Raw genomic sequence first — 17293 nt, 5'->3', positions numbered from 1 at the left:
CCTTGCCTGTGAAAGAAACATGTGAAGTTGTAAATTGCAGGCAAAAGCCATTTGCCATCAAGAACCTCTGCAATCTTCCTAAAATAACATTTAGGGTGAGAAATTGATGTTTAAAGCCAGTTTCTTTAGCATATTAAATTTAGCTTGAGTTTATTTTATTTGACAGGTAATCTCTTTGGATCTGTTTGCTATCTCTTATAGTAACTTGAATCCATCTTCTGTAGTTAATATACTTGGTTTTTGTGTTCTCCGAAACCAGTTTCTGAAATTCGTAACGGGGGGAGGCAAAAGTTGTGCCTATCTCCTTCCTGCAGACCTTTTTACTTCAGGACATGACATGCTGAGCAACGTCACGCTGCTGGCCAAAGCTAGCGTGGGCCAATCAGGAAATGACCTGTACTCGTGGCAGAATCTTGGAACATCCACTCAGGATATGCGTTAAGAACATAGGAACAGCCATACTGGGTCAGACCAAAGATCCATCTAGCTCAGTATCCTGTCTGCCAACAGTGGCCAAAGCCAGGTGGCCCAGAGGGAATGAACCTCCTTTGTTGCCCCGTTCCAAGCTTCTGACAAACAGAAGCTAGGGACACAGTTCCCCCCCATCTTGGCTAATAGCCATTGATAGACCTATCCTCTGTGCATTTATCTAGTTCTTTTTTGAAACCTGTTAAAAGTCCTGGCCTTCACAACATCCTCTGGCAAAGAGTTCCACAGGTTGACTGTGTGAAGAAATACTTCCTTTTTTGTTTTGTTTTTAACCTGCTACCTATTAATTTCATTTGGTGACCCCTAGTTCTTGTTTTATGGGAACAGGTAAATAACTTTTCCTTATTCACTTTCTCCACACCAGTCATGATTTTATAGACCTATATCTCCCCTCAGTCATCTCTTTTCCAGGCTGAAAAATCCCAGTTTTATTAATCTCTCCTCATATAGCAGCCGTTTCAAACCCCTAATAATTTTTCTTACCCTTTTGGGAACTTTCTTCAATGCCAACGTATCTTTTTTTGAGATAAGGTAACCACATCTGCACTTAGTATTCAAGATATCAATGTACCATAGGTTTATATAGCAGCAATAAGATATTCTCCAGGCTCAGTACACAGGCATTTCTGGGGGGAGGGATGTGCTTTTTTTTGTAAAGGTGGACCATAAGGGTGTGAATGCACCCTCTGTTGTCCTGCAAGTAAGCAGGGAAATCAGCCCCATTCTTCTCCCGGCCAGCCAGAGCTTGGGGGAAGGAGGCTCAGGCAGCGTGCTGCTCCTGGCTTTCACACCCACCCCTGTCTACGGGCCTGTTCTCTGTCTTATTCTTTATCCCATTTTTAGTGATTCCTAACATTCTGCTTATTTTTTTGACTGCTGCTGCACACTGAGTGGATATTTTCAGAAAACTAACCACAGTGACTCCAAGACCTCTCTTGAGTGGCAACAGCTAATTTGGACCCCATCATTTTATAGGCATAGTTGGGATTAAGTTTTTTTAATATGTGCATTTATCAGCATTAAAATTCATTTACCATTTTGTTGCCCAGTTACCCAGTTTTGTGAGATCCTTTTGAAGTTCTTTAGAGTCAGTTTTGGACTAAACTATCTTGAGCAGTGTCATCTGCCATTTTCGCCACTTCGCTGTTTGCCCCTTTCTCCAGATAATTTATTAATATGTTGAATTGGATTGGTCCTAGTAATGGTTCCTCATTTCCAAGAAGTGTGGAGTTGTTTTGTCCTTCTAGGTGAAAAAGAGAAGTGAACAGGTAGAAATATCAAAGAGTGTCTTTGCTCCATTCTTTCATAGCTCAATAACCCTTTGAAATGCATTTTTCTCAGTGACCCATAGATAAAGTTTTCCTCAGCCAACTGGGGATACATGAACTTTGTTGTGGAAGGGCTTTCATACTGAGATGCAGATCTGTTTGTTCCCGAAGGCTTTTCTTTCCAAGGAACAATCAGTTGATAGGTGATTTACTTCACATTTATCAACATTAAATTTCATATGCCATTTTGTTGTTCAGTCACTTAGTTTGGTGAGATCTTTTTGAAGTTCTTCACAGTCTGCTTTGGTCTTAACTATTTTGAGCAGTTTAGTATCATCTGCAAATGTTTCCTCCTCACTGTTTCTCCAGATCATTTATAAATAAGTTGAATAGGATTGGTTCCAGGACAGACGGTTAGAGGATACTACTAGTTACCTCTCTCCATTCTGAAAATTTACTCCTACCCTTTGTTTCCTGTCTTTTAACCGATCCACGAAAGGACTTTCCCTCTTATCCCATGACAATTTACTTTACTTAAGAGCCTTCGGTAAGGGATCTTATCAAAGGCTTTCTGGAAATCTAAGTACACTATATCCACTGGATCCCCCTTGTCCATGTGTTTGATGACCCCCTCAAAGAACTCTAGTAGATTAGTGAGACATGATTTCCCTTTGTTTTTTTGAGAAAGTTTTACTCCATTCCCCAGACCCATGATTTCTGCGTATGTTCATAATTGTAGATACAAAGTTGCTACATACATTTCACTATGATAATACAGGCCAGTGAGTTATTAGGTTTGAAATTATATCTTATGAGGTATATTTTGTACAAAGATTATTCCAGTAGTGTAATGTGTGAATAGTGATGTATTCCATCTGAGGCCGATTGCAACTTTGGAAAACTCCAGTATCCCTGTGTAAAACACTTTGTGACATCCCAGGTGGCGTCAGACATGTGAGGCTATGCCCTGAACATCTGCTGGGGCAGATCCGGTTAGTAACCCACCTGCACAAGCCACTTTCCATGGGCTTTCTGCTGTATGCTCATTTGTCTAGCGTTGCATGACTTCATGCTCCTTCTAGTTCATTCAGGGTTCCTTGAACCTTTTTATGGAGTTTCTGGTATTGGCCATTCTCAGAGATAGGATATTACACTCAATTGCCCTCTCTCCTCTGGTCAAGTGTAGCATTTCTTATGTTCCTAGCAGTAACTGTAATTGTCTTTGGACACTTTTTTTTAAAAAAGTGAATGGAGATGCCTATCTCCTAGAATGGACCTTGCAAGGTCATTGAGTCCAGTCCCCTGCCTTCACAGTAGGACTGAGTACCATCCCTGACAGATTTTGCCCCAGATTCCTAAATGGCCTCCTCAAGGATTGAACTCATAACCCTGGGTTTAACAGGCCAATGCTCAAACCACAGAGCTCTCCCTCCTCCCTTTGGAGGGTTTAGTTCCAGTTCCATTTGGAAGCTACAAAATGAACATGGGGTTCTAAGACTTAAAGCAACACAGTACAGAATATATTATTTTAATATGGTGTTTTTTTAAAAATTAAGGACATTTAAATATATTCCCTTTCAACAGGCTCTCACCATGTTTTTATTTAATGTTAAAGACTTCCTATATAGGCCCTCGTGCGCCTGTGTTTTGGTTATATTCCTCCCACCCCTTGGGGAAACCTCCTGGGTTGGTATTAAAACTTTTAGTTAACTGGTGACTGAACTTCTGAAAAATAAGTGTCCAGTAATCAGAAGCCTCCGTGCTGGGTTCTAGCTGAATATGCCAGTCTTGGTAATAGATGTGATGATTTTTGTAGGGTGGAAATTTCCCTTTTCTCTCTGAATTTTGGAACACGTGCTTAGAAACCACTTCAGTTTTTGTGTGTCGAGATCGCTGACATGGCTTCATCCTTGTGGGGTGGGGGAGGACGCATAGGTGCAAAGTGCTTTTGGTGGTCACTGCCTCCAGCTTCATGGGGGCCTTTACGAAACAGACACTGCCTCCCACAGCCAAACCACTCGCTTAAAGATTCACCCTAGGGTTTGAATGACAGGTTGGAGAGTTTGTCATGACTCATGCATATCCAGCCCACCACACTGGGGTAAGATTTCTTGATCCAGATCCAGAAGAAAGGGTTTCATCATCAGCACAAAACTAATCTGGTTTTGCTGTAAACTGTCCCTGGAAAGGACTGGGTCCTGCTGCAGCCCTTCACAAACGCTGTTTAAAAATGCTAAAGGCTTGTGGTATTTTTTTATTTTTGGAGTTTTCCAGAACTTCCCTCACTTTCTTTACTGTTGTAGATCCAATCTATTTCTCCAGCTCTCCCAGACTCTTAGTCTCCCTGTGATGATCCATCATATGTCTCTGAAACCAGGTTTGGACAGATTCTTCATGGTTGATCATCTACTTCACACAGCTTTCACAGATCATCTCCTCCAGCAGCTTGTGCTGCAGAGCAAACTGGAAAAAGGTCCAGGTGCCATATTCAGTGGATTCTGCCTTGCTGAGAATGTCATCTACTGTTTCAGACACCGATCACAGAAATCCTGGACTCTTGTTTGGGTCTCATTTTTTTCCAAATATAGGGTAGGGGATGTGGAGAAAAACTGAGGATTCAGCTCCTCTACATGATGCTAAGAATAACTTTCTATGATGAAGCCTTCATACGTTTCCTGAAATCTCCAAGCTACCTCCCCCAAAATGTGAATTTTCAAGTCACAAAAAGTTTGCTAAGAATAACTTTCTATGATGAAGCCTTCATGCATTTCCTGAAATCTCCAAGCTACCTCCCCCAAAATGTGAATTTTCAAGTCACAAAAGGTTCTGGGTTGGTTTTTTTTGTTGGTTTTTAAGGCCATTTTGGGGGGGGCAGGCTAAAACTTTTCATATAAATCACTAGAAGATTTACCTGGTGCTGCTCAGATCCTTAACCCAATTAATTGTTGGTTTTTGGTTATCCTGCATTCTGGCAAGGAAAGTTCTACATGGCAAATGGGCAAATTTGTGATGCCAAATTCTATGGCCGGGATAGAGACATGGGTGACATGGGACTTCATTAATGGACGAGTTTCTGTGCAGTCATGTAGGTGAATAATTTAAAATGTTGCCCTTTTGAAGCCAAAGGGTGTAAGCTCCAAATCTTGCTTCTCTCACCAGTAGATGTTGGGCCAACAGAAGATGCTATTTCACCCATCTTATTTCTCCCCTATCCTGGGGCCAACATGGCTACAACAACACTGCACACAAGGTTTCTATCTGCCTATACTGTATGCTCATGGAGAGAGCAGGGCCATCTCTAGGCATACAATAAATATGCATCTATGTAGGGCACCTGAAAAATTGGGGCACCAAATTTTTTTTAGGTGCCCCTATGCAGCAGTGTGTGCCCGAGGATGGCCCTGACCATTTCTGCTGGTTGCTTTCCAACCCTTCCTCCCTGCTGCTATCTCCTGTCTGCAACAGGGCTTCTTCCTGCCCCCTCTCTCAGCCCTCATGTGTTCCTCTTCGTCAGCAGCAACAGCCAGCTAGTGACAGCTCCCTACTACCAGACTGGAGACAGAGAGGATCCCCAGCCTCTGCAGCTCTGCTCTGGCCCCAAGGACACCCCCAAACCCTGGCAGAAGCTGTGAAAGGGGAGCAGCACAGGGAAGGGGAAAGAGGGAAGCCCCGAAGCCTAGGCTATCATCAGCCACATAGGGAGTGGGGAAAGGCAGCACCCAGCTCCCGGCAGAAGCTGCATGGGTGGGGCCCTCAGTTGCGTAGGGCCCCATCATTTGTAAGGACACGCCTGGGAGGGAAGCTCTGGAACAGCCTTGCAGGAGGAGAAAGGTGGGTAAGCAACCTAATTAGTGTTAGTTGTGAACAGAGTTACATGAAAGGAGACTGGCCGTGATGACCTAGGAGGTCCTTTCTAATCCTACATAGAAAGGTCTAGCAATATGGGAATGAAACACTCCCTGTACCCAGGGAGAAGTGGGAGTCAACTGAGAGCATCTGGGAGCTACCTCCATGCTGGCACTGGGTCTGGAGCTACGTTCCCTGTAAGCTGCACTGCTGGGTGACCATGAAGCTGCTTAATGAGCCTTGCACAGAGGCTCAGAGCTCCTGGGCAGTCAGGGAGCTCAGCTGACCGGCGAGGGGAAGGTCGTGTCCCAGAGCTGCCTGCTTAAAATGGGAGAGCTCCCAGAGCAGGTAGGGAGGAGAGATAAAGAGGGAATAAGTGGTTGGGGGAGAGTTGTAGGGTAGGGAAGTTTGGGGAGAGGAGGAGGGAGGGAGTAATTGGCTGGGAGGGAGTCGGAGTGCAAGGGAGTTTGGGGAGTCCTGTCTGTGCCAGAAAAAAGGGAGGCAGAAGCAGGAACCCAGCTCTCTTTTCATGCTTCCTGGTCTGGGAAGGAAAGGGGGGGAAGCTGACTGCATGGGGTATGTGGGGAAAATAGGGAGGGGATAAGGTGCTAGCACTGGGGTGAGGTGGAATTGGAGAGTTTGTGCTTTGTGTCTTGGGGTGAGACAGGAGAGAGGTGGAGGGTTTGTGCTGTATCCTGCCAGCTAGATGGCTGGTGTCTGCAAGTCTGAGAAACAGGATTTTAGATTGCATGGAGAGGGGAGAGGGGGTTGTTGGGTGCTGGCATCTATGCAGTGAGGTGGAGGCAATGGGGAGTTTGTTTGGGGTGTCCTGACTCACTTGCTGCAGTCCAGATTGCAGTCCTCTCTGGCTGGGTTGGAGGGAAGGAAGGAAAAACAGGTTTCACGGGGTGTGTGTGCGCGCCACGGCATTTGCACGACTACATTTCAAAAAAAGTTTACATGGGTGTCAATGGCTTAAGGTAAGAAAGAAAAAGATTCTTTTAGCAGATTTTTTGGGGTGTTGCCGATATCTAAAATTCTGATCTTGATTTTTTAAAAAAAATCCTGTGTTACTACATGGTATATGTACAATATACATGGTATATTGTATTGCATTAAGGCCAGATCTTTCTATATGGTATAGTTCTGGTTCTTATGAGTCAGAAGTAACAAGTATTAGGAGTGATGCTAGATGTTTTGTAGGATGAAACCTTATTTGCAAGCCCTCTGAAACATGCATCTATCTACAAACCCTGAACCCATATGTTAATTTGTTCTGGGGTTTCTATTCTTTGAGTTGGTGACACACACAAGGTCAAAGTTTCAAACCAGGATAACTTTTATCTGTTTTTACAGGTCTCTGTTTCACTTGTTTTTGTATAGCATGGATCCTAAACATCCCCCAGAGAAACTGTATAAGCCTTAGTGAATGCCTTTTACTCTTCTTTCCAGTGTCAGTAAATATTGTACTAATATTTGCAAGGAGAGCATGACTATTTCTAGTTGAGTCATAGATTTGTTTAACGTCTTAAAGCTGAGCTATGTGTGGATAATATGCATTTTGGTGTGTTTATTAGCTTGAGTTGTTAGAAAGGATGATGATACATGTACTCCAAGGGTAGTGTTAATTTTCTTTTTTATTTGATTTCATATTAGATATCCTAAGCATTGCTCCTTGTTAACTATCCCTTGCTTTAATATATTTTCTTCCACACCTATGGATACCTCAATATTGGTATTGCACATAAGAAATTCAACCTGCCCAAAGACAGAAAAATGTTAGCAGGAACACTGATGGTAACATATAAAAACACTAGGAGAACTCTTCAACATCCGGGATCACTCAACAACAGAGTTAAAAAACAACAACTTAGCACTTTATAGACTAACAAAACATGTAGATGGTATCATGAATTTTTGAGGGCACAGCCAACTGCTTAAGATGACCGGAGCTACCAGACCATTTGTTGTTTTTTTCTGTAACAGACTAACTCAGCTACCTCCTGGAGCTTCTGAACAGATTTAAAAGTAGTCCTCCTTTTACAAAAAGTCTTAAAAAACAGACTACAAAGAGAAACAACAGAGCTACAATTCATTTGCAAATTTAACATGATCAAATTAGGACTGAATAAGGATTTAGAATGGTTATCTCATTACAAAGACAATTTTCCTTCTCAGCATTCACACCTCGCTGTCAACTGCTGAGAGAGAGCCACATGCACTCTGACTGAATTGGCCTCCTTGATAAGTAACTGATCCTACACTTGATAAGTAACTCCCTCCTTTTGATAGGTTAATACATATTAACCTCTGCAATTTCCACTCTATGCATCTGATAAAGTAGTTGTTACTCACAAAGGCTTATGCTCAAATAAAACTGTTAGTCTTTAAGATGCCACAGGATTCCTCGTTGTTTTTACAGATACAGATTAACACAGCCACCCCTCCGAGACTAGCCAGCAGACGTTGGTCCAGTAAAAGATATTACCTCACCCACCTTGTTTCTCTAGAAACCTTCTATTTTCCAGCCTGAATTTACTCATGGCCTGTTTTAATCCAGTTGTTCTGGTGTCAGCATTGGTTTTTAACTTCATCGCTCTTCTCCCTACTCTGGTGTATTTATAGAGAGCAATCAGGTGTTTCCTCCCCCCATCTTTTCTAGTCTACACAAGACAAGCTCTTTGAATCTCCTCTTCACTAAGAGAGGCCCTCCATTCCCCTGGCTATCCCAGCAGCCTGTCCTCCGCAGCTCTTTCTGTAACAAGGAAACAGTGCTCCACCAGAGACTGCTAGCCTGCCCCTATGCAGTTGTTCCTTCTCCACACAGCCTAGAGAGCAGTGCTGGGTACTCGCCTCTCTTTCTCCAGAGCCTTCACTTCGATCCCCGCGTTTACCATCTCTGGACCTAGGGGCTAACCTAGCAGACAGCTCATCATCTGCTCTCCCAATAGGTTTAAAGGAAGATGTGTGGCGGATACAATTCGTAATTCCTCCCCCTTTTTTAAAATGAGCTCTTCTCTATCATGGGGCCACTTAGAAAGTGCAGGGCTACTCAGGGCTTGGGCCCGGATGTCACACACGCACGTCTCCCGAACACAACGGAACATAGTAAGTTGCTGTAGCTAACTACAAAGTACTCAGATACACCCCCTCTCCCCCGCCCCCGTTAATTCTACAGAGGAACAGAACGCTGGGCCAGTAGTAATATAAGGTGAGAACCATTCTAGCAGTGGTGGTGGAAGATCCAGGTTCAATTCACTGATTTCCTGTGTGTGCCTTTGGCAAGTCACCTTGGTCCAGATCATCAAAGGCAATTTAGGTGCCTAACTCCTATAGAAAATGGTGTTTTAATGGCTTTGAGGGTCTGGGCTTTAGTGTTTTCTCTGTTCCACACTTCCCCACCTGTACACTGGGGATAGCAGCATTGCCCCTGTCTGACAGGCATGTTGTGAGGTACGTACATGAACGATGGGTGCAGTGCTGGGGCGCTGCGGTGATATGGGCCAGGCCGGTAGCTAGAACTCAAGCAGAATTCATCTTGACCTCCTCCCCAGGACAGATTCCAAAGCAAAAATCCCATCCCAGGCAGACTCTCGGGCAGCGGGTAACACAGGCAAGAGAAGGCATTGCCTTCCCCAAACTGCCTGTGCTCTCTGGCTGCCCAGAAAAGCTGTGGCAGCGCCACCCCCTGGGATGAGAGACACTAAGTGCCTGGAGGTGTTCAGGGCTGGGAGCAGTAATCTGGAGTGGAGGCCGGGCTTGGCTTCACATGGGGGTGGTTGTGGAAAGAGCAAGGCCTTGTGTGGAAGGGACGGGGCTGGGGCTTGCCTTCCCCAGCTGGGCCTTCATCAACCACCCTTGGTGGTTTTTAATCCTAGAAAGGAAGAAGAGCCAGCAACTCCATGAAATTGACCAGAGACTTCTCTGTTAATTAATTTTACATGGACGGCGCACAGACTCTGCGGTGATGGGCAGCAAGATGCAATACTTATTAGGGCTGCTTTTTGTCTTCACCTGTGTCCTAGGGCAGCCACTGAAGGGGCAATCCAGGATAACATTTGGCTTTAAGTGCCAACTCCATGGAAATAATTCAGTGGTGGAAGAGATTTCTTTGAGGCAGCTCTCAATTTCTAGGAGGCTTTTACTGAGGGAACAAATGTTTTAGGGGGATGAAAATATTTCCAAAAGGAAAGTAGCTTTATTTCTGGTCTCCCCCCGTTGCGTTGACTCCTAAGCCACCATGCCCAGCCTGTAAAATAGTCCCTTGGTATGGAAGAACAAGCTCTACCTTCCAATTAGTCAGCAAGAAGATAATTGTTTTGGGGCTCTGTCACACGGACAGCAAAACAGGGCTCCCCGAGGTCTCTGGATGGAGTTAAAAGTGGAGCAGTTTCTAACAGATTTTAATGGAGCTGCTGCTGTGTCCTTCTGTCTGGTGCGGTGTCTGCAGATGGGACCTCGGTTCTAGCCCTGGGTGTGGAGACGCATGTCCAACCACTCGCTCAGGTCCGGGAATGCTGCTAAGCATCTGGCAGCTGGTTCTAGAAGAGCCAGACACAAGCGAGCATCTTTCCTTCTTCCAGAGGAACGTGGCCTGGGGAGGAACATGATTTGGGAGTGATCCCTTTCTTAGTGAACGGAGGGAAGTTTGGCAGGTGCAGTATGGACTATCTGTGTTTGCAGGGGTTGCGTCTCCGTGTAGGAGTGACGGTCTTGCAGTTAGGCATGGGACTGAGGAACGGGGGATAGTTCTGCTTTCTCATCTCACCATGCAGCTTTGTTCATGAAGTACAGCAGTTGTCACCGGGAGTCTATAGCGAGGCCTGAGTTTGGACAACCGTTGCAAAGCTTCTGCTGAGCCCCCAACTTTTTCCTGCCCTAACTTTTGATCCACATCAGGCATTTATTTGCAAGTTTCCTGGTGTGAGAGCCAAGAGTGAAGATTCGGTGCTTAGCCTGCTTATGCACTTCTGAAAATCCTCCTAGGCGCCCAAGCGCACCATTAGTCACCTACGCACCAGTGGAAAACTGGCCCCGAGTCCTGTTGAGATCCGTGGAAGTTACTGGGAGGGAGGGAGAAGTTTTGAAAAGCTGACCCGGTGTTTAAAATTCTCACATGAAATTCTCAGCTGATGTAAATTTGTGCAGTCCCATTCACTCCCCCACCACACATGGTCATATACCCTTCTCTCTTTGCCAGTCTCCTGCCGTAGTCTTAGCTCCTTCCCAAGCCATTTTGATAGCTTTCAGTTTTGCTTCACTGTGCATTTCCATGCTATCGCTGGTCTATCTGGTCGCCTCTTTCCCTGGGGTTCCCAGTCGAATACCTGCCTTATTGTGTTATTCTGATCATTCCTCTGTGTATGTCCCAGCCATCTCCATATTAGAACAGAAGAATGGCCATACTGGGTCAGACCAAAGGTCCATCTAGCCCAGTACCCTATCTTTTCCAAGCTGAAAAATCCCAGTCTTTGTAATCTCTCTTCATATGGGACCCGTTCCAAACCCCAGTCATTTTTGTTGTCCTTTTGAAAGGCCAATGTACGCAGTATTCAAGATGTGGGTGTACCATGGCTTTATATAGAAGCAATAAGATGTTCTCTGTCTTATTCTCTCTCCCATTTTAACTGATTCCTAACACTGTTTGCCTTTTTTACTGCCGCTGCACATTGAGTGGATGCTTTCAGAGAACTATCCACAATGACTCCACGATCTCTCTCTTGAGTGGTTGTAGCTAAATTAGTCCCTATCATTTTGTATGTATAGCTGGAGGTATTTTTTCCAATGTGCATTAATTTGCATTTATCAACATTAAAATTCATTTGCCATTTTGTTGCCCAATCACCTAGTTTCCATAATTTCCTGTCCTGTCAGTTTGTTTTGTCCTTCTCCATAGTTCTTAGTTTGTAATCATTTCTGGCCATTTCATACCGAGATTTCTTTTTTTTCTAAGACAGCTGTTTATGGAAACTTCTGGAGTTTAGACAGTAAAGATTTGAATAAATCTGCAAGTTTCAGCACTATATAAATACCATGTTACTGGAACTATGGTGCTAGGAAGTGAATAGAAAAACCTGATCCACCTTCTCAAGATCATTCATTATTACATATCTCATGACATGTCCCTCTTCTCTTCTCTTCTCTTCTCTTCTCTTCTCTTCTCTTCTCTTCTCTTCTCTTCTCTTCTCTTCTCTTCTCTTCTCTTCTCTTCTCTTCTCTTCTCTTCTCTTCTCTTCTCTTCTCTTCTCTTCTCTTCTCTAACAGCCCTAAACTTTTATTATTCTTTTTATACAATACATATTACTAAAACGAAACCAACTATTTATTAGGAGTACATTTACAGAGATGCTGAAACTGCAGCTAGCATTCCAGCCATAGGCACACAGGCTAACTTCCTGGTGTCTCCCCCAAACTCTTCCCTTTGCAATCTGAGCTTCTCTCTCCCAAATCCATGTAGATAGCTACACGGTGCTGAATGCTGTTAATGCTCATCGGCTGCTGGACATTTTGAGAATGCTCAGCACCTCGCAGGATTGGGCTCAGTCCCTGTTGAGCAATAGGGAAGCTCTAGTGTCTTGAAATTCATAGATTCGAAGGCCAGAAGGCACCATTATGATCCTCTACACTGACCTCAGTCCCACATTGGTCATAGAACTTACCCAGAAAAATTTTCTTTTGAACTAGAGCTTATTGTCTAGAAAAATATCTAATCTTGATTTTTTTTAAATGCCAATTATGGAGAATCCACTTCAAACCTTGGTAAATTGTTCCAATGGTTTATTATCCTCATTTTTTATGCCTTATTGTTGGTCTGAATTGAAATACAACTTGTAACCATTGGACATTTGCTTTGTCTGCTAAATTGAAGAGATTGTTACCAAATGTTTATTCCACAGATTTAAACAGGGAAATGTAATCAAGGCATTCCTTATACTTCCCTTTGCTACATTAATGAGATCAAACCCCTTGAGTTCATCACTCAGGCTGTGTCTACACTGCCAGTTTCTTTGGAAAAAGATACGCAAATTGCGAACAGCAATTTATGTACCTTTTTCCACTTGTTTTTTCAGAAGAGGCTTTTCAAACATTTGGCCCGTCTACACGGGGCCAAATATTGGAAAAACCTCTTCTTTCAGAAGAGCCCTTATTCCTCATAAAATGAGGAATCCAGGGCTTCCAAAAGACCGCACCCGCTTTTTCGGAAACTGATCCGAAAAAGTGGATGCGTTCCTTTGACACAGTATCCCGGAAAAACTCTGCAGTCTAGATATAGCTTCAGTGGACATCGGAAACAGCAGAAGGTGCTAGAAACATAAACGTCTTTCTTCCTCCAACTCAATATCTGATGCTAACCTGGGGGCTACAGTGTACGTAGCCTTGTGTCTCTCTTGGGCAAAGGAATTGTTTATTTGATGAAAAATACCATTTTGAATCGACCAGAGCTATGACTTGATAGTACCAAGTTTGATGTGGTTCCTGCCTCCTGACATGGCTCATTATCACCCATCACTTTGTACATGTTGGTTTGATCAAAGCATCCCTGTTACGTACTGTCTTCCTGATCATATCTTTTCAAAGGGGTGGGTGTGTTCCTGTGACCCGTGGGGAATGTTTTTGTACTGCCCTTGCGATGCGGATGCTCTGGAACCACCTGATAACTGGGTATGTTTGTGAGAGGGCTCAGTGCCTAGTGTTTCTTAGCAGTGTGTATTGCTGGAGGATATCAGCCTTGTTCTTGCCAGATACTGTGAGTAGCTCCTATTTCATCCCAGGCTCTGACACAGGAGCTTACGTCTCAGGCTCTCTTCCTACAACAGGGCCAGCTGCAGATTTCTAGTTGCAGAACAAACATACCCTGCATGCATGTTCCTTGCAATGCCTGTGCAGTTTGTTTTAAATTATTCAAGGAAGGAGATTCCCAGGGCTTCTGTGTTACACAGGCTGGCTGTCCAGGGTATCAGGAAATATCCCTGTTCATCTGCTTACATTTTCCTTCCCTCAGATTCAGCCTATAATCCTAGATATGTGTCATCCTTAGGGCTTCCTAAACAATTCCTCACCATCCTCCATGGTTATACCATTAACTATGCGTCTACTGACCCAATCCCAGCTGGTTTCAATCAGCTGTAGCTCTATTGGATGGTACAAAAGGCCCCATACCATAAAAAATAAACTCTGTATTTTTACAGAAAAGACATTGACTTTGAACATGAAAGCTTGAACGTGCTTTGAAAGCTTGGACATTGAACATGAAAGCTTTCATGGTCTCACAGCAAAACGAGAGGATATCATAATTTTATACCATGATTAAGGAAAATGATCTTCATTTTCATATGAATAAATGGGGAAAAAAAGTTTGATTAAGTTTGTTAGGGCAATACAAAGTTTATCCAGACTATATATAAAATATTATTGCCATTTAATTTTCATTATGAAACAATGAATTGTTGGGATTTTTCTTTTGTCATACAATTAAAATACAGTGGAGGCTCCTGAAACTCATGGCGGGGGGAGGAGGAAGCCAACATAAATGTATCCTCTTCAAGCTCCACTCAAGCCAAGCCCAGAAGATGGTCACCTGCACGCTCATTCATGTAACGCATAGACAGTGCATGAAACAGAAAGTGGCATGTGCACTGAAATACACAATTTTATGTCTGTACAGATCAAAAGAACGACCACCCGAACGCTTAGGAAAACGAAGAAAAACAGGAATGAAGGCACTATAGAACTGAGCCTGCTGGATGGTAAACAAAAGATGGCAGCCGTTTGGCTATTACCAGCGAAGAAGGACATGACGTCACTCCTAGAACAAATCCCATACAAGTTTGAGCTTGGCAAGGCTGCTTCATGACACTGCTGCCTCCGACCTCACATTTTTCCCAATTTTATCAGGAATGAGATTGCTTATTTATTTAAATAAACCATGATGCCACAGTGACAATTTTACCACTAGCAGTTGGCCAACAAAACACTGCCCTTAGGAGACTGGTATCAGACTGACTCATAGAAATACTAATTTTAGAAGTGCAATTATTGGGTTTTTTCCCACCCCTGACCACCCGCCTGTCAATAATTGAACAATTAGTGAAGAGGAAGGATGGGGGAAAGGTGTCTGTGTAACCAGAGGTGTATATTTTTGTGATAGTTGAATGAAAATTTCCAACTTCAATCTCTCTTTTATTATCAAATGATTTTGATACAATGTGAAATGGAGTCAGTTTTTTCTTTTTTAAAGGCCCCTCGTATTGCGAGTTCCTCAGCTGTAGCATAGTTTCTTACACCTTAATCCAGTGTTGCTCGCTGTTCCTCTGAAAGCTACACTGTTGGCCAACGTGAGCATGGACAACCAAACTTCTGTCACTGAATTCCTCCTGCTGGGCTTCGCTCTTTCACCGGAGCTTCAGCTCCTCTCCTTCGCCATCTTCCTGGCCATCTACCTCTTCACGCTGCTCGGCAACATGGTGATCATTGCCCTCTCCCAGCAGGAGGCCAGCCTGCGCACTCCCATGTATTTCTTCCTCAGCCATTTCTCCTTTCTGGAGATCTGCTACACCTCAGTCACAGTGCCCCGGCTGCTGGGAGATTTCCACCACGGCCATCGTGCCATCTCCTTCCACGCCTGCATCACCCAGATGTACTTCTTCTTCTTCTTCGGCTCCACGGAGTTCTTCCTCCTGGCTACCATGGCCTATGATCGGTACCTGGCCATCTGCCACCCGCTGCGCTACCCAGTGCTCATGGATGGCCAGGCCTGTGCCCGGCTGGCTTTTGGCTCCTGGGTGAGTGGCTTCCTTACTCCCTTCCTGCCCACAGCCTTCATCTCCCAACTGCCCTTCTCCGGCACCAACCACATCAACCACTTCTTCTGTGACACGGGGCCCCTGCTGAGGCTGTCAACCGGGGACACTCAGGTGGCCAACATCTCGGTTTTCTTGGTGTCGGCGGTGGTGGTGCTCAGCTCCTTTCTCCTGACCCTCACCTCCTACACCCTGATCATCTCTACCATCTGCCGTATCCCGTCGGCCACGGGCCGACACAAAGCGTTCTCCACGTGCACCAGCCACCTCACCGTCGTCACCATCTTCTATGGCACAGTCATATTCATGTATGTTCGTCCAGGATCCGGCCGGGCCTCCGACATGGACAAAATGGTGTCGATCTTCTATGCCATTATCATCCCACTGCTGAACCCCTTCATCTATACCCTGAGGAACAGGGACTTTAAGAGAGCCCTGGTGAAGGCCTTGAGGAGAGTGAAGGCTGCAGGCAGCACCATTTAGGGGGACTGGAGGCCATAGCACCCCTCCCCCTCCTGAATTTTGTACCCCAGGTCTACTCACTTAGCCTAGCCAGAGACAGAGCCCTGAACTGCAGCACAGCGTGCATGTGATACATGATGAATTCAGAAGGTGGGAGCAATACAGCCTTTCTGGCAGGGAGTTTGTTTATAACAGAGGCAGGGTAATTAAAGTAACAAAAGGTTTGTCATTCAAGTAAACTAAGGATCCTGAAAGCATTGTCAGGCACTCCAGTCATAAAATGGGAACCAAAGGGTGGGAATAACTGGTGAAAATGGAGAGAAGTAAATAGAGGTGTCCCCAAGAGGTCTGTACTGGGACCTGTGCTGTTCAACGCATTCATAAATGGTCTGAAAAAAAGGGTAAATGGTGAACTGGCAAAATTTGGAAATGATACAAAATGTATTCAAGATAGTTAAGCCCAAAGCAGTCTTCCCGGCGTTACAAAGGGATCTCACAAAACTCACAAGACTGGGCAACACAATGGCAGATGGAATTCAGTGTTGAAAAAGTGCAGAGTAATGCACAGAGGAAAAATATAATCCCAAATATACATACAAAATGATGGGGTCTAAATTAGCTGAGCCCATCAATAAAGAGATCTTGGAGTCATTGTGGCTAGCTGTCCAAAAAAGAAAGAAAAGAAAACCTAACGTTATTGGGACTCATTAGGTAAGGGATAGATAATAAGATAGAAAATATCATATTGCCTCTGAATAAATCCATGGTATCCCACATATGAAATGCTGTGCAGATTTGATCAAACCATCTCAACAAAGATATATTGGATTTGGAAAAGGTTCAGAGAAGGGCAACAGAAATTATTAGGAGTCATGAACACATTCCATATGAGAAGATACTAAAAATACTGGGACTTTTCTGTTTGGAAAAGAGATGATTAAGGGGGAAATATGTCAGAAGTCTATAAAATCATAAGTGTTGTAGAAAAACTGAATAAAGGAAGTGTTATTTACTCTTTCAAACAACACAAGAACTGGGTGTCACTCAATGACATTAATAAGCTGAAGATTTAAAGCAAACAACAGAAAGTATTTCTTCACAGCCAACCTGTGGAACTCTTTGCCAGAGGAAGTTGAGAAGTTCATGGAGAATAGGTCCCACAATGGCTATTAGTAGGCAGAGATCCAATACCATGCCCATGTCCCTCCCTCTGTTTGCCAAAAGCTGGGAATGGGTGACGGGATGAATCACTCAGTAATTGCCTGTTGTGTTCATTCCCTCTGAAGCACCCAGCATTTGCTATCGGAAGATAAGATTCTATTCCAGATAGACCTTTGGTCTGACCCAGTAGGGCCATTCTGCGGGTCTTACTTAGAACGCAGATGTAAATGCCCCTGCTGTAACCCACTAGACCCCACTCGCCTCCTA

General features: G+C 44.2%; 1 protein-coding gene across 1 annotated transcript; it reads left to right on the top strand.

Moving 5' to 3' along the window:
• The first annotated feature begins 14944 nt into the window (after nucleotides 1-14944).
• On the top strand, nucleotides 14945-15886 carry LOC102449836 (olfactory receptor 11L1-like). Its single transcript, XM_006120891.2, has one exon. It carries the CDS (start codon nucleotides 14945-14947, stop codon nucleotides 15884-15886), a length of 942 nt encoding a protein of 313 aa, XP_006120953.2.
• Nucleotides 15887-17293: the final 1407 nt, after the last annotated feature.

The sequence above is a fragment of the Pelodiscus sinensis genome, chromosome 4, assembly GCF_049634645.1.
Source record: "Pelodiscus sinensis isolate JC-2024 chromosome 4, ASM4963464v1, whole genome shotgun sequence".
In the NCBI taxonomy this organism is placed as follows: Eukaryota; Metazoa; Chordata; order Testudines; family Trionychidae; genus Pelodiscus; species Pelodiscus sinensis.
Note: the sequence above shows the minus strand (reverse complement) of the source record. Positions and strands in the feature narration are given on the sequence as shown.